Source organism: Mobula hypostoma, chromosome 8, assembly GCF_963921235.1.
Source record: "Mobula hypostoma chromosome 8, sMobHyp1.1, whole genome shotgun sequence".
NCBI lineage: Eukaryota > Metazoa > Chordata > Chondrichthyes > Myliobatiformes > Myliobatidae > Mobula > Mobula hypostoma.
In genome coordinates this window covers 28,926,234-28,950,620 of record NC_086104.1, presented here as the reverse complement: position 1 = coordinate 28,950,620, position 24,387 = coordinate 28,926,234, and the positions used below count along the sequence as shown (strand labels likewise).

General features: G+C 43.4%; 1 protein-coding gene across 7 annotated transcripts in view; it reads left to right on the top strand.

The window, feature by feature from the left end:
• The first annotated feature begins 730 nt into the window (after positions 1 to 730).
• The window catches only part of LOC134350427 (CAP-Gly domain-containing linker protein 4-like), a 338,819-nt gene continuing 315,162 nt past the window's right edge, over positions 731 to 24,387 (top strand). For 3 of the 7 annotated variants that reach the window (XM_063055612.1, XM_063055607.1, XM_063055613.1), the window contains exon 1: positions 741 to 962. In XM_063055612.1, the coding sequence (XP_062911682.1) occupies positions 818 to 962 (145 nt within the window). In that variant the 5' untranslated portion in view covers positions 741 to 817. Of the gene's footprint in view, positions 977 to 24,387 lie in introns of all 7 variants that reach the window. The other 4 variants (XM_063055606.1, XM_063055608.1, XM_063055610.1 and 1 more) reach the window with 4 other exon arrangements.

Sequence of the window (24,387 nt, the reverse complement as noted above, 5' to 3'; positions counted from 1 at the left end):
ATAAATGCAAGCAGGCTTTTTCCATTGAAGTTGGGTGAGATTACAACCAGAGTTATGAGTTAAGGGGGAAAGATGAAAAGTGTGTGGGGAACATGAGGGGAAACTTCTTCACTCGGAGGGTCGTGAGAGTCTAACGAGCTACCAGCCCAAGTGGTGCGTGCAAGCTCGATTTCAACATTTAAGATAAGTTTGGACAGATGCATGGATGGTAGGGGTATGGAAGGCTGTGGTCCTGGTGCAGGTTGATGGACTAGGCAGTTTCAATGGTTTGGCACTGACTAGACGGACCAAAGGGTCTAGTGCTGTAATTTTGTATTTATGCCGTTTTTCTGTGCCGTATTTTTCTATGACTCAATTGGCTCTAGTGGCAGGCCAAGTTGTTTGATGGCCAGATTGCTCAGGCAATTATTTTCTTGACAATATTCAGTAACCTGTTGGATAGAGAAAAGCACATTGTCAAAAACCCCAAGTTAAAGATGTTAAAATCCTAACCCGATTTATGTGAATCTCTGGTCCATGACCGCTCAAAATGAAGAAAGGGCATTCAGGGTGATATGAAGAACCTAACTAGATTAAAGAGGAGAAGGTAAATTCTACCTCCAGAACCATGGCAGAGTCTGGGGGCGGGCAGAGGTGGCTCCACTCTGCTCATTCGGTAGACGACAACCAACAGGGTACGGCGGGCGGACAATTTCAGGGAGCGCGACTGAGCGCGTGCCCGAGGGAGGGAATGCGCGGGAGTGGTGGCGCCTGCGCACAGGTGCGTGCGCGCGCCTGCCCGGTGCGGGCGGCTGCAAGGGAGGCGAGGCCCCGCTGTATGATACCGCTGTTGTGTTGCTCGGAGCGGTCAGGGTCCGGAGCTAAATCCCCGTGTCGGTCGCCAGTCGTCAGCGTACACTTGCTTAAGCGACCGTGGTCGCTTCAACGGTCAACGCGCTCTACACTGCAGGTTCCATGGTGCGGTCAGTGAGTAACGGTACCAAGTGTTCACTTTTTTTGAGGGGCGGTTAGAGATGGTGGAAGGAATATTGATTAAAAGGAGCTGAACTATAGGCCACTAGTGTCATCCGGTGGGTTCTGTAGAGGGAACAGAACATGTGCTAGACGCAGGAGACCATTATGTGTAACTGGGGACCTGGGCCAAGTGCAGGCCAAGTTCACCTGTCAATCAACAGCAACCCTCGCCTCATATACACACACAGATTTAGAGAGAAATAAAGACAATTAAAGATCGAATCGTCACAGGGAAATTAGATAGGAATGTTATTAACAAGTAACATAACGCATCTAACTTAAGCAAAAGCGTACTGAAGGGATTTATAGGAACGTTAACCGGCTAAGGTCAGTGCCACACCACTTGAGCAGGGGTTCGGACTGACGGTCAAAGAATTGAGGTTAAAGAAAGTGGTGAAAAGGATGCACACATTCGGAAGGGAGTATTGGCAGTTGGGAGCTCCACACTTAAAGACAGTCACTAGTAGTGGAGAGATTTAAAATTTACTGCTTAAAATACTTGCATTGGAGGAGTGTGGGCATGCTGGAAAAACTTACAGATGGGTGAACTCTTCCAGTTGTGAGACTTTTTAATGAGATACCACAGATATGATAGGTTAGTTTTACTTTGGTTGTAAGTGAAAAGTTGGAGTCATTATTTAAGGTATAAGATTAAGAAAGCTGAAGAAATGTAAGTTAATTCATAGTGGCTTCATGTTTAAATTAACAATTTGGAAATAATAAAGGTGAGGATAAATGAAAGTAAATGAAGCAAATATGGACAAGGTGGATTTTTAACATGGATTTACTAGGCTATTATTTAAAATATCTTGCACAAAGACAGTTGGCCATGTTATTAACTGAAGCACCTGTCATTAAATTGTACCAGTCCCTAAGTTAGCCACCTGCTTTTTCTGCTTAGTACTTCATGTTCCACCTGTTAAAGAATCTGCAGGTCCTAGCTGATCTCAAGAATGAAAGGAAAAGTAGTTCCTACAAACTGTAATTAACATAATACACATTCAGTCAAAGACTTTCTGTAACTTTAACTTCCTGCTGCCAAACCTTCTCTGCCATGTAACGAGTTGAGGTGAATAACTTCGGTGGTGGTGCAGTTCTTGTGCTCTTAACACATGTACTGGAGATAATGCAGGCATTCCTCAATCTTGAACACCCATGGGGATGTTTACGATTTTTTTCAATGAAGCTTTAAATGTGTCCTTGAAAGATTACTGTCAGCTGATTCATCTTTTGCTGTGTTGCACCTCAGACAAAGCTCGGACTTGGGTGTTGAGTGAGCAAACAATATGGCTTGCCCATCAGAACAAACTTGGTGTAATTAAGGTTTCATTGTGAGAGATGTCATGCGGGACATCTTAGCTTCCCAGTGGTTGTGGAAGATTTTACAAAGACAGTTTGGGTGGATTTTTACCATTGTTTTGAGGTATTTGCTGGAAATAATTGGTAAATCAGGACTATGCAGGAAGGTAGGGATTGATCTTCAGATTCTTTTCCCAGATGTCCAAAGGTTGTGTTAGTGCACTGAAGGCGATGGTGAGTTTCACCATTAACTTTTATCTCCCTTCAGTTAGAGGTGATTTCCACAATGGAGGAAGTGTTTCGTGCTTTATTTATTCTCTTTTATTTCGTGTCTCATTGTGGATCTTGATTGTTGGAGGTGGCAGTGCATCATGAGGACAAATTGGCAGAGGACCTTTGTTTTGTAGATGTAAGGCGAGACCTCTTTTCTGAGAGACTGTTGAGTATCCTGAGTCAGTGATGGCTTGGAGCATGACCTGTGAGTATGTGCATTTGTAAATGTCGCCTACACAAGTTTGATGAGTGAACTTGGGTTCGGTCACGGAGGTGACATAAACTGAACAGTTTCCCATTTGCTCTGGTTGTTGAAGGTGAGGCAAAAAAGATTGCAGGAAGTGCTCGGATGATCATTCAGCCTTGCTTGACTCCGGTCTGCTTTGGGGTTAGGCCTGCTGTCGACCCTTTGGTTAAGGGGTTTGCATGTTATTGTGAAGTGGGCGTATGTTGGATATGAATTTTGCCAGGCAATCAAATTTGAGAAGTTTATTCTCTCTCTGTTGATGGAGCCAAAGGCTTTAATGGTCAGAAATGCCATGTATTGTGGTTGATACTATTACCGTACCTCACTTCTCTTTGCTTTGTTGTGTAGTCTTTTTTCTCCAGAGTGGAAATATTAGAAGGCACAGACTTGAGGGGCAAGTTACAGGGAGATTTACAAAGCAAGTTTTTTTGGTGGTTGGAGCTCGGAACACACTGTCAGAGGAAGTGGTTTAAATTATTACAATAACAATGTTTAAGAGGTATTTAGACAGGCACATGAATAGGCAAGGAATGAAGGGATGTAGAGTCTGTGCAGGCTGATGTGATTAGTTCAAATTGGTATCATGATCAGTACAAACATCATTCGTCATGGGGCCTGTTCCTGTGCAATACTGTTCGAAGTTCTATGTAATGATTATCCTACCTGTGAAAGAAATCCACACCGTGATATTGGGAGCAGTTTAGTGGGAACTAGGAGAAGGTGAGTGAAAAACACTTTGGCAATACCTTTCCTTGTAAAAACAGCAGGGAGGACACACTGGTGTTAGCACAATTGAGCTTGTCTCCTATCTTGACAATGGTCATGATTACACACCACTGTTGGGGTTGTCCTGGCTTTAATTATACTTCCAAGATTTGGGGAAAAAAAGTTGCCCATTTTTCATTGTAGTTCTTCTCTGATGGTTTCAAGAATTCGGAAACGTGAAACTGTTGATGTTGGAATCTGGAGTGATTAAACAAATTGCTGGAAGAACATATATAAAATGTTGGAGAAGGTCAGCAGTTGGTATGGAAAGCAATAAGACGTCGACATTTGGGCTGAGACCTTTCATTAGGGTTGATGAAGGCAGGACCTATGGGCAAGCCAATTCTGAATCTAGAATATCTTGGGATTCTTTTTATTCCTACTTGCCTAGGACTTCTCATGGTCCCTCCTCCCTCCACATCCAATGTCCTCTTACCTTGCTATCTTTGTTTTTTTTTTCCTTCTTACTGTAACATATCTGCCGTGTTCTCTGTGCAGTTGGTCTTTAAACACACTCCACATATCAGATGTGTACTTGCCTGAATGCATCTCTTCCCAATTAACCCTTCCTGCCTGATGCTTTCGTAATTTGCCCTGCTCCAATTTAATACTCTCACGGAAGGTCTATACTTATCCTTATCTATAACTATCTTAAAACTTAAAAGTGTGCAAACTGCTCTCTAACTGTTCATGCACTGAAAGGTCGGTCACCTGGCCAGGGTCATTACTCAACATCAATATTGATTTAAGAAATCCTCCTAGATGCACTTAACAAATTCTGTCCTATATAAACTTCTTGCACTAAGAAGGTCCCAGTTTATTTTAGGGAGGTTGAAGATCCCCTGTGACAACAACTTTATTATTTTTACACCTTTCCTTAATCAGCCTGGATATTTTTTCCTCAATGTTCCGGTGGCTACTGGGAGATCTGTAGTACAATCTGGTCAGAATGATTGCACCCTTTTTATTTTTGACTTCTACCTGTACAGACTCAGTAGATGAGTTTTGTGTCTCCGTTGAGTGCAGCTATGATATTGGCCCTGATTAGTAGTGCAGCTGCTCATCCCCCCCCCCCGCCCCACCACTTTTACTTCCCTCTCTAGCTTTTCTAAAACATTGAAACCGTTGGGCATTCAGCACCCATTCCTGTCCTTCCTTCAACCATGTCTCTAATATCCATAGTTCATAGCTCCAGGTACTGATTGATGTCCTAAGTTGATGACCTCTATCCTGGCATTAAAATACACACATTTGCAATAAAAAAAATTTTAAAAAATACACACATTTCAAACTATGTGTCCTATCGCAGTGGTCCCCAACCACTGGGCCGCAAAGCATGTGCTACTGGGCCACGAGGAAATGATACGAGTCAGCTGCAGCTTTTCCCCATTCCCTGTCCCGCACTGTTGAACTTGAACTGTCCCTTATTTGCCAGAACATCCTGTATATTGGGCTAAATTGGTTTGTCCCATACGGGACTGCCCTTGTCCCGTATTTCTCCCGCTAAGGTAGAACGTTCCTTTGAAACCTTTTGTGCCGGAATGGCGTAAAGCGAAGAAACAATTACCATTAATTTATATGGGAAAAATTTTTGAGTGTTCCCAGACCCAAAAAATAACCTACCAATTCATACCAAATAACACATAAAACCTAAAATAACACTAACATATAGTAAAAGCAGGAATGATATGATAAGTACACAACCTATATAAAATAGGAATAATGTATGTACAGTATAGTTAGAAAGATTAAGCCAAAACTGATTTGTGGAAAAAAATCGGCACGTATGCGCATGCACACACAGGTGCCCGTGCAAGGCTTCGTGGTCGTGGTAGTCTTCCTCGGGGTAAACACAAGTGTCCCGGGATTTGACTGCTACTTTTGTCCCTTATTTGGGAGTGAGAAAGTTGGCAACCCTAACTGTAAAAGACATGTTGAGGTGAGTTTAACCCTACTTGAACACCTCCCCCACCCCCTGGTTGGCCGGTCCGCAAGAATATTGTCAATGTGAAACTGGTCCAAGGTGCAAAAAAGGTTGGGGACCCCTGTCCTGTCATATTTATTTCTTTGCATCTGCCTGTTTTTACTGGCATTGACGTCTACCTTCCTCTCCATCCCTCCATTTTCTGACCTGCCGCTCTGGTTCCCATCCCCCTGCCAAACTAGTTGAGACCTTTCTGAGTAGCACTTGTGAACCTCCTGGTTAGGATACTAATTCCCCTCCAGATTAGTTGCAATCTGTCCCTCTGGTACAGGTTACCCTACCCTAGAAGAGGTTCCAGTGATCCAAGAACTTGAAATCCTGTCCTGGCAGGCAAAGCTGGTTATGCTTAGGATCTAAGCTCTATAGATCCTTTAGAAAGTGAAGGGGGGAGTATCATTACAGATGAGACACAATCACAACAATGGACACAAAGGTACAGAGCAATCCTAATTGACCTGATCTCCACATTCATTGGACCCCGCAACGATCCTTGAGAGTTGAGTCAGGTGCTAAAATGCCTTTCAGCTAATTCCATCTTATTTTCTTATACAGGGTGCTCCAGTATATTCTCCTCTTCTCTGCCCTCACCAGCTGATCTGACATGTTGTGGTAGTCTTCTCGGCTATCTGACAGTGAGAGGACCCCAGATGAGGTCTCAATGTGAAATGCTCCCTTTTGGGCATTGAAGTAGGAGGATGTTGCCTTGAATGGCCAAGTACATCCAATTTTTATGCTGACCCTCAGGCAGCAGGTCATTTCCTCCTGTTTGGTCTGCTCCCAGGCCTGACCACTCCATACAAATTGCTGGCCCACCTTCTGATGCCTGTTGGTGTCCAAGTGTATTTGGAGAGTAAGCTTGCGGTGTCTGCTAGCTCGATGAGGGCTTTTTCTGGGTGGGTACTGCAGAGGCTGAAGTGCATCGAGAACACCGGGGGGGGGGGGGAATAATTTCAGAACTTTTGTTGCTGATCATTTCATGAAGACAAAATTAAAAAAAAACCAAAAGATTTACAAAATGGGAACATGGGAACAAAGACCAAAAACAAAAATAGAAAAAATCAAATCCACCAATGACACTGTAGACAAAACTCAGGAGAAGTAAGGATATTTAAAAATCTTGAGTGAGAATTAGTTGGAGACTTCTGAATCATGGTACTGCAGTAGGAGATGGATAAATACTAAAATTAAGGATGTAGCAGAAACTGATTATGGTGTGATTTTTAATATTGACATTGTTTCAAATAATCTGTACAGGATAATTATTAAGACTATAAATTCCTGGTGTATTTGAGAAAATTTTGGAATTGACGTGGTGACAGGCTATGCCACGTTTTGAGAGAGAATATAAAGTAGGTTAAGTTAACAACGTTATGGTGTGACTGATGAATAATTTCATCTAAATTGAGAAAAATTATAAATTTAAGCTGGTTGAATTGTATAGTGATGAGCAAAAAATTAAATTGAGCTTTTAATGTGTAAGCGTGAAAACAATGGGAAGTTTTCAAATAATTTTTTTTTGTACAATAAATGCTCCAGAAAAGGTAAAGGCTTCCTTTGGAAAAATAACATCCGGTAGATTAATTGTAAAGGCTACCATAAAATCAAGGAAAAGTGGAAATTATGTGAATAGAGTATGCTAGGATAAGCAGAAGACATACTTATGGTAGAAGATGGACTACTAGCCAATCCCTCTTCAAAATATCCAGTTAGGAATTAACAATTATCAATCAGAATTTGAGCAACAGACAACCTGGTCAGGGATGGATATGAGCTGTTACAGAGGTGGAAGTAACTGATCGTTTTTTTTTAAAGAAACAAAATGGGCTATGGAGAAGAAACCCAATTTAGAATTAAATAGTGGAGGGAATAGGTAAACAATTTGATTCAGCCTGACAACAAGGACTTGCCAGGAGGTTGAAGTTGCCCTGGAAACAGTGACTTTGTATTCCCAGTGCTTAAAGAGTTGAGATTGAAGCTCATTTGGGGCTGTATGTTCTGCTAATGTGATGATAACTCTGAGTCCAGAAAGCTGGTACAGTTAGGTTTTGTCAATGTGTATATTATTTATAGATGATGACATACAAAATCTATATAAATCTATATGTCTATAAGGCAAATTGTGCAGAAGATATGGAGAGTCTGCAGAGAGATACAGATGATTGCAGGGTGGAGAGGACTGGGAATTAATATCCAAGGATATCAGGTAATACGGAAGGATAGGCAGGAAGGTAAGGGAGATGGTAGCACTCTTAATTAAAGACGAGATCAGGGCGATAGTGAGAGACCATATAAAATCTAAGCAAGTTACAAATGAGGTCCTCTACTTGGGTATTAAAGTTAGTACTTCCCTGTCATCTGTGGCTAAAACAAATTACTCTTTAATTTTGAAAAAAATAGAAGAAGATATTAATAGATGGAGACACCTGCCAGCATCAGTCCCAGCCCGTATATCGGTCATTAAAGTGAACATCTTGTCCTGCATTAATTTTATCAGCTCAGTGATCCCACTTGCACCTCCAGCAGGATATTGGCAAAAACTGGACTCCTTACTACGATGCTATGTTTGGAATGGTAAACGACCCAATATAAAATGGTCAGTTCTACAATTCAAAAAGTCAGATGGGGGATTGGCATGTCCAAATTTTAATTTGTATCACTGGGCATTTGTATTAAAAAGTCTTAGCGATTGGATGGAAGAGGATAAAGTTTCATCATGGAAAAATATAGAACAAGAGCTAATAGCACCAATAAGGTTGAAGGACTTTCTCCTTGTAGGTATGTCTACCAAAAAATCTGATTTGTATTACGGTCCAATTTTAACCCATATGCTACAAATGTTTAGAGCAGCAGAAAAATTACTAAAATTTAAAAGCGTATAGTGCACATCATCTCCATTATGGAACAATAATCGTTTCTATTTTGGGGGAAACCATTCACTAACAGAACTTGGGAGGATAAAGGTATTACTACTCTTCAAGATATTAATGGCGCAAGTACTATCCTTAGCTTTCAAGAACTGATATCTGGATATAATATTGATAAGCACTCTCTTTTCTTCTACTTTTCGAGTAAGATCAGCTTGTAAAGCCTATGGCGTTTCCTGGGGATCAGATTTAAAGGACCATCCCATTTTAAGTTGGATACAGAGTGCTCCAGGACAGATAGTGTCATATATCTATGATAAATTAAACTCCCAGAATTATATGCCCGCATCGGGATTGAAAGCCTGGGATAGGGACATATCTGAATTGGGACAAGACTTGGACTGGGGTGCGATTTGGGATAATGCTGCCGGTGCTTCGAAAAACCCAGATCATCAGTATATACACTTGAAATTTTGTCATAGAGCATATTTAACAACGAGAATTAGACATCAAATGGGACTGGTTCCTGACTCATATTGCTTATTTTGCCCTCATGGAGCCATTGGCTCTTTTATACATGTTGTATGGGAATGTCCAGGGGTTTTTGGTTTGTGGGGGGAAGGTTATCAGTACTCTTACGGAACTAACAGGGGGTACAATAACCAATGGATCCCGCTGTACGTCTTCTAAATGATGACTCCCACCTTTCCCTTACGGGAAAAACACGCAAAGTCTGGCTGGCAGGCCTGACTGCAGCTAAGAAGATTGTAGTCCAGCAGTGGAAACCTCCCCATGATATTTCAAATACTCACTGGCTTTGGAGCTTTTTGGACATTTCCTACCCAGAACTTTCATCAGCAAGAGTAAATGATGCACGACCAAACACAATCTTAATGTGGACAAATTTGATATCTAACTTAAAAAGATCTTTTGTTAAAATAGGAATGCTTTGTCTGTGTATGTACTACTATTCAGTTGGTTGGTGGAGAGGGGAGGGATGGGGGGAGAGAGGGGTGGAGGGGGGATGGTGATGAAGATTGGGGGGTGGCTGGGTTAAACAGTCAAAATGTAATTGGCAGTTGGTTGTATTGAATGTAATTTGTTGGTGTTGCAATAAAAATTAATAAATAAAATAAAATCTAAGCAGCAGAATGTTGAATCCATCTGTGTGGAGATTAGGAATAGTAAAGGGAAAAAATTCACTGGTGGGAGTTTTCCATTGGCCACCGAATAATAATATTACAGAGGCACAGGCAATAAACAGTGAAGTATATGAGGCATGTAAGAATGCAACAGCAGTTATCATGGGAGAGTTTAACTTGCACATAGATTGGGTCAATCAAGTTGGTTGAGGTAGTCTTGAGGAAGACTTCATAGAATGCATCCGAGTTGGTTTTCTTGACCAGCATATTACTGAACTGCAAGGGAATGTGCAATCTTAGATCTAGTCCTGTGCAATGAGACAGGTAAAATTAGTGATCTTGTAGTTAAGGATCCTTTTGGAAAGAGTGATCACAGTATGATTGATTTTCTCATACAAATGGAGGGTGCAATAGTTCAATCTAAAACCAGTGTATTATGCCCAAACAATGGAGACTACAAAGGGATGAGGGAGGACTTGGCTAGTGTAAAATGGGAGCACAGGCTATTTGGTGGGACAGTTGAGGAACAGTGGAAGACTTTTAAGGAGATTTTTCACGGTGCTCAGTAAAAGTATATTCCATTTAAAAGCAAGGACAGTAAGAGTGGGGAGATCCAGCTTTGGATAACTAAGGAAATAAAAGAAGGCATCAAACTAAAAGCTCGTGCATATATAGTTGCCAAGAGTAGTGGGAAACTGGAAGATTGGGAAAAGTTTAAAAAGCAACATAAGTACCACTAAGCGAGCAATTAAAGAAAGGGAAGATAGATTATGAAAACAACCTAGCACAAAATATAAAAATGGATAATAAAAGTTTTTATAAAATAAAGCGGAAAAGGGTGGCTGAAGTGAATGTAGGTCCCTTGGAGGATGAGAAGGGGGAATTGATATTGAGTAATGAGGAAATGGCCGAGGCTTTGAATGACTCTTTTGTGTCTGTCTTCATGGTGAAGGATGCATCTAATATGCCAAAGAGAGATGTTGTGGATGCAGTGGGAGGTGAGAACCTTGATACAGTTGCTATCACTAAAGAGGTAGTGCTGAGCAAACTTGTGGGCCTGAAGATAGGTAAGTCCCCTGGTCCTGATGGAATGTATCCCAGGGTACTGAAAGAAATGGCAGAAGTTATAGAAGTGGCTTTGGTGATGATTTACCACAATTCTCTGGACTCTGGGCAGGTCCCAGTGGATTGGGAGACAGTGAATGTCACACCACTGTTCAAAAAAAGGATGTAGGCAATAGTTTAACATCTGTCATTGGGAAGGTGCTTGAAGCTATCATAAAAGAAGAAATAACGAGGCATCTGGAAAGAAATGGATCTATTAGACAGACACAACATGGATTCAGCTAAGGCAGGTCCTGTTTGACAACTTTACTAGAGTTCCTTGAGGAAATAACGAGTGCAGTGGATAGAGTGGAACAGATGGACGTACTTACTTGGATTTTCAGAAGGAATTCAATAAGGTGCCACATAAAAGACTCGTCTTTAAGATAAGGATGTATAGAGTTGGGGGTGATGTATTAGCATGGAGAGAGGATTGGTTAACCAATAGAAAGTAGAGAGTTGGGATACATGGCTGTTACTCTGGTTGGCAATCAGTGGTGAATGGTGTGCTGCAGGGGCTGGTGCTGGGCCCGCAGCTGTTCACGATATAAATTAGCAATCTAGAAGAGTGGGCCGAGTATAGTTTGCTTATGATATTAAATTGAATAGAACAGTTTATTGTGCAGAAGCTACGGAGAGTCTGCAGAGAGATATAGATAGGTTAAGTGAGTGGGCAAGGGTCTGGCAGATGGAGTACAATGTTGGTAATTGCAAGGTCATCCACTTTGGAAGGAAGAACGAAACAGCAGATTATTTTTTAAATGGTAAAAAAAGATTGCAGTATGCTGCTGTGCGGAAGGACTTGGGAGTGCTTGTGCACGAATCACAAAAGGCTGGTTTGCAGGTGCAGCAGGCTATCAAGAATGTTGGCCTTCATTGCTGGAGGGATTGAATGTAAGAGCAGGAAGGTTATGCTGTAATTGTATAGGATACTGGTGAGGCTACATCTGGAGTACTGTGTGCAGTTCTGGTCTCCTTACTTGAAGGAGATACTGGCTTTGGGGGCGGTGAGAGAAGGTTCACCAGGTTGATTCCAGAGATGAGGGAGTTAGACGAGGAGGAGAGATTGAGTCGCCTGGGACTGTACTTGCTGGAATTCAGAAGAATGAGAGAAGATCTTATAGAAACATATAAAATTATGAAAGGGATAGATAAGATAGAGGCAGGAAAGTTGTGTCCACTGTTAGGTGAGACTAGAACTAAGGGACATAGCATTAAGATTTGAAGGAGTAGATTTAAGACGAAGATGAGGAGGAAATACTTTTCCCAGAGAATGATGAATTTGTGGAATTCTCTGCCCAATGAAGTAGTGGAGGCTACCTCAGTAAATATATTTAAGGCGAGGTTGGATAGATTTTTGCATAGTAGGGGAATTAAAGGTTATGGGGAAAAGGCAGGTAAGTGGCGATGAGTCCATGGCCAGATGAGCCATGATCTTATTGAATAGCAGAGCAGGCTTGACGGGCCAGCCGGCCTACTCCTGCTCCTATATCTTATGTTCTTATGATTTTTGAATGGTTTTGCTGAGTGGCAGGACATAGATAAGAAATGGGGCTGGGTCAAGTTTGTATAGAAGTTATGGGAAGAGATTCTTTGGCTAAGATTGGATATGGCACCCATTTGATGGGGGAGAGGCATTGGAAGAGGATCAAAGGCTGAAGAACAACTGTGAATGAGTAACATTAGTGCATCTTGGGCACACAATGTATCTTCAAAAAAGTAGTGGGCAGGAATAGAGACCTAATGGAAAAGGTTTAAACATTATATTCAAGAACTATGGGGAGGAAATTAAAGTTGTGGATTAAACAGTAATTTAGGACAGGAATGTTGAGGATAATTTTTGAATGAGAGACTGATCATGACACTTTTGGAAAAAGAGAATCTTGAATCTCCTGAAACTATTCACAATATCAGTTAATATGGAGGCACAAAGTTGATGATGTAGCAAATTAGGAAGGATAGGTTGAGTGATTTGCATATCTTGACAAAAGGAGCTTGGATAGGGTAGGAGGATTAAAAAAATAGAGAAAGTTGGAGCAAAATTGGGATAAATTTATGGGTAGCTTTGGTAGAATTCTATATGATGTGCTTTAAAATGTTACTAACTTCACAAAAAAGGAGTCTTAAATTCAGTATCTTAGTTAAAATACATGCTGTTTCTCCTATACTACTTTTCACTTGGGGAATTCTAGCAGGATAGTCGGTTCATTGGATCAAAAGCTTGTTTCCTTGTTCATTTTCTTTGAAAGAGTGTTGGTAATCTGGTCACCTGGAAACAAAGAGGATAGCATTTGCCCAATAGATTTATACAGGCCAGTAAAAGATACATTTATTGTCATTTTTTTTGGGAAATAATGTTGCAAAGTTGTAATGTTCTGTTCAGTATATTCTGTGGTAAACTGATTATACTGTATAATTGATAATGGGACAAAATGTACAAGTGTTTGAAGTGCAACTCAGATGGAATTATTTCCAAATGCAATGAGTTTGTTGACTTGGATGTACAATGTTGTACAAGCGATGTTTCAAATGGGTCAAATTGCAGCATACTTGCAAGTTTGCTGATTATAAGTATCATATGCACTATAATTTTGTCACGTAAAGTGCATTACAATCATTGCTGTGCTTTATAATCATGGAATGTGGAAGTTTCTTCTGTTTGTTTTTATTGGGCTGCCTTTCCGAATTGCAATTGATGATTAGCTGTTGTGATATAATATGAGAAGTATTTGACCTGAAGTATTCTTGCCCTATGTAATTTAACAAAGACGGTGATAGAATTTCACTCTACTTTGTGGGAGTTTTATTTATTACAAAGGAAACCTTGAAATTTAAAGAATTTGAGGTGGTGAAGTGAGCTTTGCCACATGGCTTTCGATTTGCCAGTAAAAGGTAGTAATAAACTTTAGAAGTTGACAAAATCTTTCTTATTGCTACTGACTACATAAATAATGGTCAAGATGGCGCCAATGAAAACAACGACTTCTTGGGCGACATCTTCCACATAGTCAATTATTTCAGTTTTTCTATGTCTTCTATTTTTCTTTTTATCTTAATTGTGTTTTGGAAACTGCAGACATCCCACCCTACAAAAACTCATTTCAGGGAGGTAGCACCCCGCCCCCTCAACCCCATATTCCCCCTTCCCGGTGGACCTCCAAGGGTGTATGTAATACTTTGTTTAGTGATTTTGTCTATACTGTAAACCAAGTTGGGTATATGCAGAAAATGTGACATTAAAATATGTACTAATATATTATGTTTATTCTATTACAACTTTAAGTAAGTGTACAGGGAGTTTGGCCTCATCAAATAGGACATCAATAGCGTAGCTCCTTAGCAGCCAGCCAGCTAGTTTAAATAACGTTAGCTATGCTAATGAACGAATGACACCTGTTAAAATCACCTCAACATGTCTTTTACATTTTAACCAACCATGGGCAATAGAAAAGTCACTGTTGCAAACAGTGCAGCGAGCAACACTGTCATTATTTTTGAGGTCGACTGTAAAGCCTGCCCACAGAGAAAACTGATAGGTCTACTTAGCAGGGGTCCCCAACATTTTTTGCACCGCAGGTTGATTTAATATTGACAATATTCTTGCGGACCATCCGACCGGGCGGTGGGGGGGGGACGGGAGGGGGTGGGTGTTAATCACAACCAGAATATAGGTGATAAGTCAACTAGAAGTCACTTATAAGTGGCTAATACACTCAATTTAATTTCTAAAAGGGTTTATCTAACGAATTTAATATTAAATACACAGCGCATATTTTCCTTGCATGAATATAGTGATAAGTCAATTATAAGTCAATAGCATCATAACATTTTAAGTAACGTTTGAATATTAAACACACAGTGCATATTTTCCTCGTATGAACATATAAAATCATTGCAACACATCAATATCGCTGAATCAGTGGGAGCCCTGGGCTTGTTTTCCTGCAACAAGACGGTCCCATCGGGGGGGTGGGGCAGGGGGTTATGAGAGACAGTGATACTGGAAGGGGGTTCCTTATGTCCAGTCTATTCCGCAATTTAGTTTTCGTTGCATTCATTGCAGAAAACTCCGCTTCGCAGAGATATGATATTGGAAATGGAAGCAACGTTTTCAGTGCTTTCGTGGCCATCTCAGGGTATTCAGCCTTGGCTTTGATCCAGAGTGCTGGCAGAGATGTTATGTCAAACATACTTTTCAGCTCGCTGTCATTTGCAAGCTCGAGGAGTTGATCTTTTTCCAGCACTGACATGGATGACGCGTGCATAATGACCTCGCGTGCGTTCAAATTCAACAGTACGTGACAGGGAATGAGGAAGGGCGAAGAGAGACCAATCAGGATGCTCGCTCTCCCTCTCCTTCTCTCTGTCAAAGAAATCGCTTTCCAGGATATTGTATATAATTTCCGGGCGTCAGGGAGCCACTATCGATATGCGGGAGACTCCCAGAACTTCCGGGAGAGGTGGGATGTCTGAAACTGTTGGGACCTGTGACTTAGAGTTTGGAGTTCGATCGAGTGATCTAGCGCTCTGCTGTCTCTGAGGAAAATTCCAGGAGAGAATTGTGAGCATCAGCTGCCTCGAAGAGAAGACCAGTGATGGGGTGTGGGGCCACGATTGACTGCATTTCTTGCCAATCAAAGCATCATGGAAGATTGAAACATCGAGGAAAATGTGGAGGAGGCAAGTTGGCGGAAGCTCTCCATGGAGGCTGCGTGGTGGTGGTTGCTCTTCACGGAAGGACTGAGTTTTGCAGTTACAAAGGACTTTTTCCAGATACTGAGATCTATGTGATTATTGGTGTGGAATGCAGTTTATGTTGGTCTTCTTCAGTTTTTTGTGTTTTTCTTTCTTGTTGCTGATTGGACTGTTGTTGGTTTGATGGCCTTGCCATTCTCTGGGTGGGAGATACGTTATTTTTTTGTGCGAGAGAAGAGTTGTGGATTTGAGGTCTGATGTTGTTGATGTTTTTCTTGTGGGCGATCTGTTAGTTATTTGTGTGTGAGAGAGGGAGTTGGGGGTTTGATGTTATTGTCACTTTTTTTCATTGTGGGTGATGTATTAGTTTCTTGTGAGGGAGAGGATTGGGGGTTTGGAGCTTGTGAGTTTTTGTTTCTTTTTCTTGTTGGAGGGTTTGATGTCTTTCAACAACTTTCATAGTTTTTCTGTATTTCATGGCTATTTAACCAATTTCCCCCGGGATCAATAAAGTATGACTATGACTATTTGGAGACGATAACTTTCAGAGTTGTATTCCGTATACATGGTAGACACCTGTCGATCCTGGGGGATCATGAGTTTGCACCTCTGGTGGATTGTGCTCAAGCCTGGGCAGGAAGATTTGAAGAACCAGTATTGCCCATACACCGGTTCCTCCTCTCCACATCACTGATGTAGTCCAAAGGAAGGGCAAGCACCAATACAACTTGGCACTAGTGTTGTCACAGAGGTTGCCAGAGTGAGGTTGTCAACAACATCAAACTGCCTTTGGGACTCTGGCTCTGGGTTTCTTCCTCAGGGGTTACTCTTGAAGCCTCTCCCATGGGTGGTTTAATATCAGAGTTTTCCTCCTAGGCGGTCTGCCGTCCAAGGCTGATGAGCCCCACCTGCCTGAAGGAATTGGTTTTGAGGGGCCGGTGGTGTGCTTTTACCCCTTCTCTTGTCAGTAGAAATGGTTCCACCAGGCCTAGTGGCTAGCCACACATGAAAGCCAAGAGTTGGACTTGGTTGCCAGAGGCTGTTAGAGACGCACACCATTATAGGTAGTGAGAGCTTATCCCCACTACCACCAACAGCTATGACAACCTTAGGAACGAGATGCAGTGTAATTCTTAGGTATCTGGAAGGACAAACAATCCAAGGTTTAGAATCTCAATCAGAAATGTGATATTAGTGAGATGCCACAGGACTATTATCGGGACTGCACTGTTTCGTAACAGTTTCACAAAAATTCTGGGGCCAGTATAAAATGCTCCAGATGTTGAATGTCATTTCCAGTACACAAGTGGAAAGTAGAATTAATAATTGTTACTCGATCCAATGCAGCACAAAATAAACCCAATAAGATGGAGAACACAAAAATAAAAACTCAATAAATATAAATACATAAGATAGCTTGTATAGATACAGCGAGTGTATGTCCATAAAGTGATGCTAAGCACAGGCTTTTTGTACATAAGGTAACTCCGACAGGAAATGATAAAGTACTGGCGTTGGGGGTGTGGAGGGGTGGGAAGGTGTTGATCAGACTGACTGCTTGGGGAAAGTAATTGTTTTTGAGTCTGGTGGTCCTGGCGTGGATGCTATGCAGCCTCCTCCCTGATGGGAGTGGGACACGTGTCATTAGCAGGTTTGTGTGATCCTTTATGATGCTACTGGCCCTTTTCCAGCAACTTTCTGTTATGTTTTGTAACTCTAAAACATTAAATTAATCAAATTGAAAACAAGGAGATAGGAGGTAATTGTGTGCACTTAATTTTTTCCTTTACGCAAGGTGCACATGTGTTATGTGGTGGTGTCATGATGTATGCAATTCATGTATTTTTCACATATAATCAGAATGAATTATATAAACACCAAAGAATGTTTCAACAAACAATATAGTTACAGGATTACTCAAATATTACTGAAATATTAAATAGACAACTCTTTCTGTAGCTATATCCTTTATGGTGGGTAGGTGGGTACTGCTGATGTGTTGGACAGTATGAACTATCCCCATTGTAGAGCCTTCCTGTCCTCCACAGAGAAGTTTCTGTACTCTGCAGAGATGCAGCATGTTAGGATGCTCTCTGCTGCACATCTGCAGAAGGACATGAGCGTAGATGTACACAGTCCAGCTCTCTTCAGCCTCCAGAGAGAGTAGAGGTGTTTGTGAGCATTCGTGACAATGTGCAGTGTTCTGGGGCCTTGAACGGTTGTGTGATTTGTCCACTCCCAGGAGTTTGAAACTGTTCACTGTTTCCATTGCTGAGCTACTGATGTAAAGAGGGGTGTGAGTGATGTGAGTTCTCCTAAATTTGATAACCATCTCCTTTGTCTTGTTGACATTGAGAAAGTGGTTATTTGTCTGGCACCAAGCGTTGAGCTCTTTCACCTTTTCTCATCATTGATGGTCAGGAGCCCCACCACTGTTGTGTTTTCAGTGAACTTGACAATGACATTATTCGGGTGTTTGGCCGAGCAGTCGTGTGTAAGCAGAGCAATGTGTACACAGCAATGGGATCAGCACACATCCCTTGGGGACACCCATGTTGAGGATGATGGAGAGGGAGGAAGTGTTGTGCATCCTCACTATCTGAGGTCTTTTGGTTAGGAAGTGCAACACCCAGTTGCACAGTGGTGTCTTCAGACCGAGGAGGAGGAGTTTGTTCACCAAGATCTGTGGAACAATAGTGTTGAATGCTGAACTGGAATCCAGAAACAGCATTCTGACATGTGTCCTTGTTTTATATACAGTTCAGGGCCAGGTTCATGATCGATGCTGTGACATCTGTTGTGGGGTGGTTCTGTCAGTAAGCATAATGGTGAGTGTCCAGTGTGGCAAGGAATGGAATTTTTGTATGTGCCTTCATCAGCCATACAAATCACTTCATGACTGGCATCAGTGTGAAGGTGTAGAGTTCTTCGGTGTAGGGATGATAGTGGCTGATTTGAATCGGGGAGGAGCAGGAAAAATGAGTTGAAGGTGAGGAACTGAGACAAGTGTTGATGCAGCGGGGGAAAAGATAGAGATGTGGAGCTTGACAACAATAGATTGCAGTCACCCTCAAACAAAACTAGGCAAGCAGGTCAAACTTTGATTGTAGAGTCATTGTGTGGAGCTTTTCTTCCCAGACCACTGGGGAGTTTCACCCCTTTCTGCAGAGCTGTTAGATCAGGGGCACAGACACCATTGTTACTAAGGGGACTCATGTCCGGTTTACAGGAGTTTATTCACTGATGACGAATTTTAAATATTTGCCAATGTGGAGCTGAGAGTGAATTTGTAAATCTGGCAGGAGCAGAGGATGTTGGGAATGCTGAGGGTGGAGTGCTGTGGGAGGGATATGGAACAGGTGACAGGGAAGGAGTGCATGGGAGAGTGGTGATGTTGCAGATGCACCCAGCCCTGAACCACCAGGCAAGGTCACTTGGTTCCAAATGATTGGTTTACTGATCAATACAGAACATCTCTCTGGTGCTTCCCACTCCCACTCCTCCCCCATGCCCTTTTCTCAACCATGATTCCCCTCTCCCTGCCCCCTTCCCACCTTAGCCCACAATAGAGACCGATATCAGAATCAGTTTATCGTTATTAATGTCATGAAATTTATTTTATTTTTGTCGCAACAGTACAGTGCAAAACGTAAAATTACTATAAGTTGCAATAAGAAATAAATGAAAATATAATGCAAAAAGGGAGAATTGCAAAGAGAAATTTGGATCCTTCTGCGATGGAGATGTGTAAAGGTCTCTCAGATTGGCAGGTGAAGATGCCGAGAATGGAGGGATGTCTCTCTGTCCCTCCTACCCCCTTTCACATGCCACATTCCCCTCTCCCTGCCCCCTTCCTTTTCTCACTGTACACCAGAGAATCAGTTTGACCCTCCTTTTGCCCCACCAGCTCTTTTCCTCAGCTGCTCTCCCCCTTTTCTTCCCACACCGACAACCTCCTCCAGTCTGTCCTCTCCATCCCAAGATGGGGTTCCTGATCCCAAAATGTTGGGTGTCCCTCTGCCCCCACAGATGCCGCTCAGACCACAGAGTTCCCTCCACTGGGGACACGAGAGATGCTGACGCTGAAATCTGGAACAACACACAAATTCTGTAATCTTTCTCTGACAGGGAGGGGTGTAGAGACTGGAGTGGGTTACAGAGTCACATCCTCTCCTTCCCTAACGAGCTTTGGCCCCTAGTGCTTCTCTATCCTCCACAACCCCATCTAACCCTGACCTACCTATGTACCTGTTTCAACAACCTCCCACTGGACCCAACACACCTGTCTCTGTGTGCCTCTCTGTGAAACCCTAAACCTCTGCACCCCCTGCAGTCTCTGTAAACCTCTGCACCCCTTGCAGTCTCTGTAAACCTCTGCACCCCTTGCAGTCTCTGTAAACCTCTGCACCCCTTCCTGTCTCTGTAAACCCCTCCAGCCTCTGCATCCCTTCCTGTCTCTGTAAACCCCTCCAGCCCCTGCACCCCTTCCAGTCTCTGTAAACCCCTCCAGCCCCTGCACCCCTTCCAGTCTCTGTAAACCCCTCCAGCCACTGCACCCCTTCCAGTCTCTGTAAACCCCTCCAGCCCCTGCACCCCTTCCTGTCTCTGTAAACCCCTCCAGCCCCTGCACCCCTTCCAGTCTCTGTAAACCCCTCCAGCCCCTGCACCCCTTCCAGTCTCTGTAAACCCCTCCAGCCACTGCACCCCTTCCAGTCTCTGTAAACCCCTCCAGCCCCTGCACCCCTTCCTGTCTCTGTAAACCCCTCCAGCCCCTGCACCCCTTCCTGTCTCTGTAAACCCCTCCAGCCCCTGCACCCCTTCCTGTCTCTGTAAACCCCTCCAGCCCCTATACACCTCCCTCTCTCTGAATCCCCTCTTGCCTTAACCCCCATCTCTGTAAATTCCCTGCAGCCCTTGCACCCCTTCCTGTCTCTGTAAACCCCTCCAGCCCCTGCACCCCTTCCTGTCTCTGTTAACCCCTCCAGCCCCTGTAGACCTCCCTCTCTCTCTGAAACCCCCCAGCACCACCTTACCCCTGTCTCTGTAAATTTCCTGCATACTTGCACCCCTCCCTTGCTCTTCAACCCCTTCTCCCCCTGCTGCACTTGACCCCCCTCACTGGCTGTGTAACCCCCTCTATCCCAGCTGCAGTTCCCACACCCCCGTCACTGGCTCTGTAACCTCATCTCCCCTGCTGTCCTTGCACTCCTCACTGGCTGTAACCCCCCTCTCCCCCTGCTGCATTTGCCCTCCCTCACTGGCTCTGTAACCCCCTCTATCCCTGCTGCTCTTGCACCCCTCACTGGCTCTGTAACCTCCTCACCCTTGCTGCCCTTGCACCTCTCACTGGCTCTGTAACCCCCTCACCCCTTGCTGCCCTTGCACCCTTCACTAGCTATTTAAATCCCTCACCCTTGCTGTCCTTGCACCCCTTACCCCTCTAGGCCCTAAGCACAACTCTATCTCTGTAAAACACTCACTCATTTCTGACTCTGTAAACAACTCCAGTCTCAGCACTCCTGACTCTTTAACTCTCTGTAGCCCCCTCACCCTAACCTGTCTCTGTTGACTCCTTCCAGCTCTTGCATTCCTTCATGCCTCTATAAGCTATTCACCCCTCCAGTCCTTAGACCTCAACCTGTCTCTGTAACTATCTACAGCTCCCATGTTAAAATCCTTGCCATTTGAGAGCTTATCGACATCCACTTTAAGCATACTGAATGACTTGGTCTCCACAGTGATCAATGGCAATGAATTCCACAGATGCATCACCCTATGGCTAAAGCAGTTCCTCCTCATCGCTGTTCTAAAGGGTCATCTTTCCATTTTGAGGTGTGTTCTCTGGTCTTGGACTCTCCTACTATTAAAAAATCCTCTCCACATCCACTCTACCTCAGAATTTCAGTATTCAATAGGTTTCAATGAGATTCCCCCTTATTCTTCAAAACTCCAGGGAGTACAGGCTCTTCACATGTTATCCCTTTCATTCTTGTAAATGCCTTCTGGTCCCACTCCAATTGGTCAGCACATCTTTTCTTAAAACTGCAGACAATATCTGGCCGCAGAAACGCCTCAGTATTACTTCCTTGTTTTTATATTCTAGTCTTCTCAAAATGAATGTTAACACTATATTTGCCTTCCTCACTATCAGCTCACCCTGTAAGTTAACTTTTAGGGAATCCTGCATGAGAACGTCCAAGTTCTTTTGCACCTCTGGTTTTTGAAATGAAATATGAAATACCTTTATTGTCATTGCATAGTACAATTTGTCATGCACCAATATGGCGAAAATGAGTTTGCAACTCTCGTACTCAATGCTATAAAACAACAAATAAAATAAATAAACAATAAATAAAATCAAGTAAATGTCCAGCAGTACAAATGCGCAACTCAGATGCATGACAGCCATAAAACCAGTATTAAAAGTAGCAATATAACAATTTATGGATGATGCTTGATTGATTGGTTCAGGGCAATTATAGCTCTGGGGAAAGAGCTATTTTTCAGTCTAGAAGTGCGGGCATAGGAAATCTTATAATGTCTGCCAGATGGAAGAAGTTCAAACAGATGATTGCATGGGTGTGTATTGTCCTTACAGATGCTCGTAGCTTTCCTTAGGCAGCGTAAGCTGTAGGTGTCCTCCAAGGCTGGGAGCTGTGTCCCGATGATCTTCTGTGCGCTAGAGACGACTCGCTGAAGTGCTTTCCTATCAGCTGCTGTACAACTGAAATACCACACAGAGATACAGTATGTTAAGATGCTGTCTATGGTGCAGCGGTAAAAGGTCACCAGCATCTGTTCAGGTAGACCAGCTTTCTTCAGCGTCCTGAGGAAAAACAAGTATTGCTGTGCTTTCTTAACTATTGTTGTGGTGTTAGTGGACCATGTAAGGTCTTCTGAGATACGTATTCCCAGAAATCTGAAACTGGACACTCTCTCCACTGTGTCTCCGTTAATGTAAACTGGAGCGTACTCGTTATCCCGTGACTTTCCAAAGTTGATAATTAGCTCCTTAGTCTTCACTGTATTAAAAAATTTCTCCTTATTTAGAAAGTAGTCTAGGCTTTTGTTCCTTCTACAAAAGTGCATGACTATACACATCCGGAACACTGTCTTCAATCTGTCTCTTCTTCGTCTATTCTCCTAATCTCTCAGCACCTTCTGCTTACTCCCTGCTTCCTCAACACTACTTGCCTCTCCACCTATCTTTGTCTCAATTGCAAACTTGGCCACAAGACCATCAATTCCCTCATTGAGTTCTTCGGCATATAATGAGAAAATCCAAAACCGACCTTTGCAGAACAGTGCTACTGGTGTCTTCCACTGTGAGGATTAAAACAAAATACTTTTTGAGTTTGTTGACCATTTCTTTGTTCCCCATTACTATACCACGGCATTTCTCCTGTGCATGCATGGGGCCCCTTCAATCCCCTACACCACTCCTCTCTCTGTAAACTTTCTAGCTCCTACACACCTAACAGTCTCTGTGAACCCCACAGGCTCCTGCACTACTCCCTCTCTCAGTAACCCCCTACATCCTCTGCACCCTTCTCTATCTCTGTAAATTCCACGTGCCCCTAAATTCCACCAGCTCTTTAAACTCTTCCACCCCCTAAACCCTTCCCTATTTCTGCAACCAGCTCCAACCCAAACACTCCTACCTGTCCCTGAGAATTCTCCGGCCCCTAGACCTCTCCTTATCTCTATAAACTACGCCAGCCCCTATAACCCTCCCTGTCGGAGAAGGGTTACAGAATCAGCGTGTTGCTCTGGATTCTAGCATCAGCATCTCTCGTGTCCCCAGTGGAGGGAACTCTGTGGTTTGAGCGACATCTGTGGGGGCAGAGGGACACTCGATGTTTCGGGGTCAGGAAGCCTGTTTCCAGTAGGAGTGGGTAGATGGGGAGGTTGTCGGTGTGAGGAGGTTTGGGGGAGACGGCTGAGGAAAGGGGCAAATGGGGTAGGAGAATTGAACTGAGTCTCTGGTGTGCAGTGAGAATGGGAAGGGGACAGGGAGACTTTTACACACCTCCATCGTATTAGTCTCTACTGCCAATCCTTGGTAGCACATTCCAGACACACTCTTCCTGTGTGTGTTTAAAAAAACTGAAGAAAATTGCAAAGTTCCAATGTCATCGTGTGACTCCAGCTCCTGCTAATCTCTGGGCTTTGGTCCGAGCGGTCTGGAACATGGCTGCCCCATGTCGGTGTTACTTCAGTGATCTGCAGATCCACATCCAAACACGCCGCAGGATTCCTCGCAGTACAGAGTCTGGCTGGTGGTGGTGGTGAGTCGCTGGTGGATTCCTGGAAGATGGAGGGAAAGAGGTGAGTGTTTGGGGGATGGAAAATCTGTGCCATGGCGCGCTTCCACCTTCTCCTCCTGTGCCCCCTGACCCAGGGATACAGAGATGGGAAATGGACACTGTACACTTGGAGTGAATCTGGCCCAGGGATACAGAGACGGGAAATGTACCCTGTGTATCTGGAGTGAATCTGACCCAGCGATACAGAGCTGGAAAATGTACACTGTACACCTGGAGTGAATCTGATCCAGCGATACAGAGACAGGAAATGTACACGGTACACCTGGAGTGAATTTGACCCAGGGATACAGAGAAAGGAAATGTACACTGTACACCTGGAGTGAATCTGACCCAGGGATATAGAGATGGGAAATGTACACTGTACACCTGGAGTGAATCTGACCCAGGGATATAGAGATGGGAAATGTACACAGTACACCTGGAGTGGATCTGACCCAAAGATACAGAGATGGGAAATGTACACTGTACACCTGGAGTGAATCTGACCCAGGTATACAGAGACGGGAAATGTACACTGTGCATCTGGAATGGAATGGAATTGTCAGGTCACTTGTCTGAGTGCTACTGGTACCGTGTAACCCAGTACTACCTGTCACATGGTTGGGCGGTGGGCGACTAAACTGGCTCCCCCACCAGGCTTGCCTGGTGAGGAGGGTGGCTAGACACCCTGCAG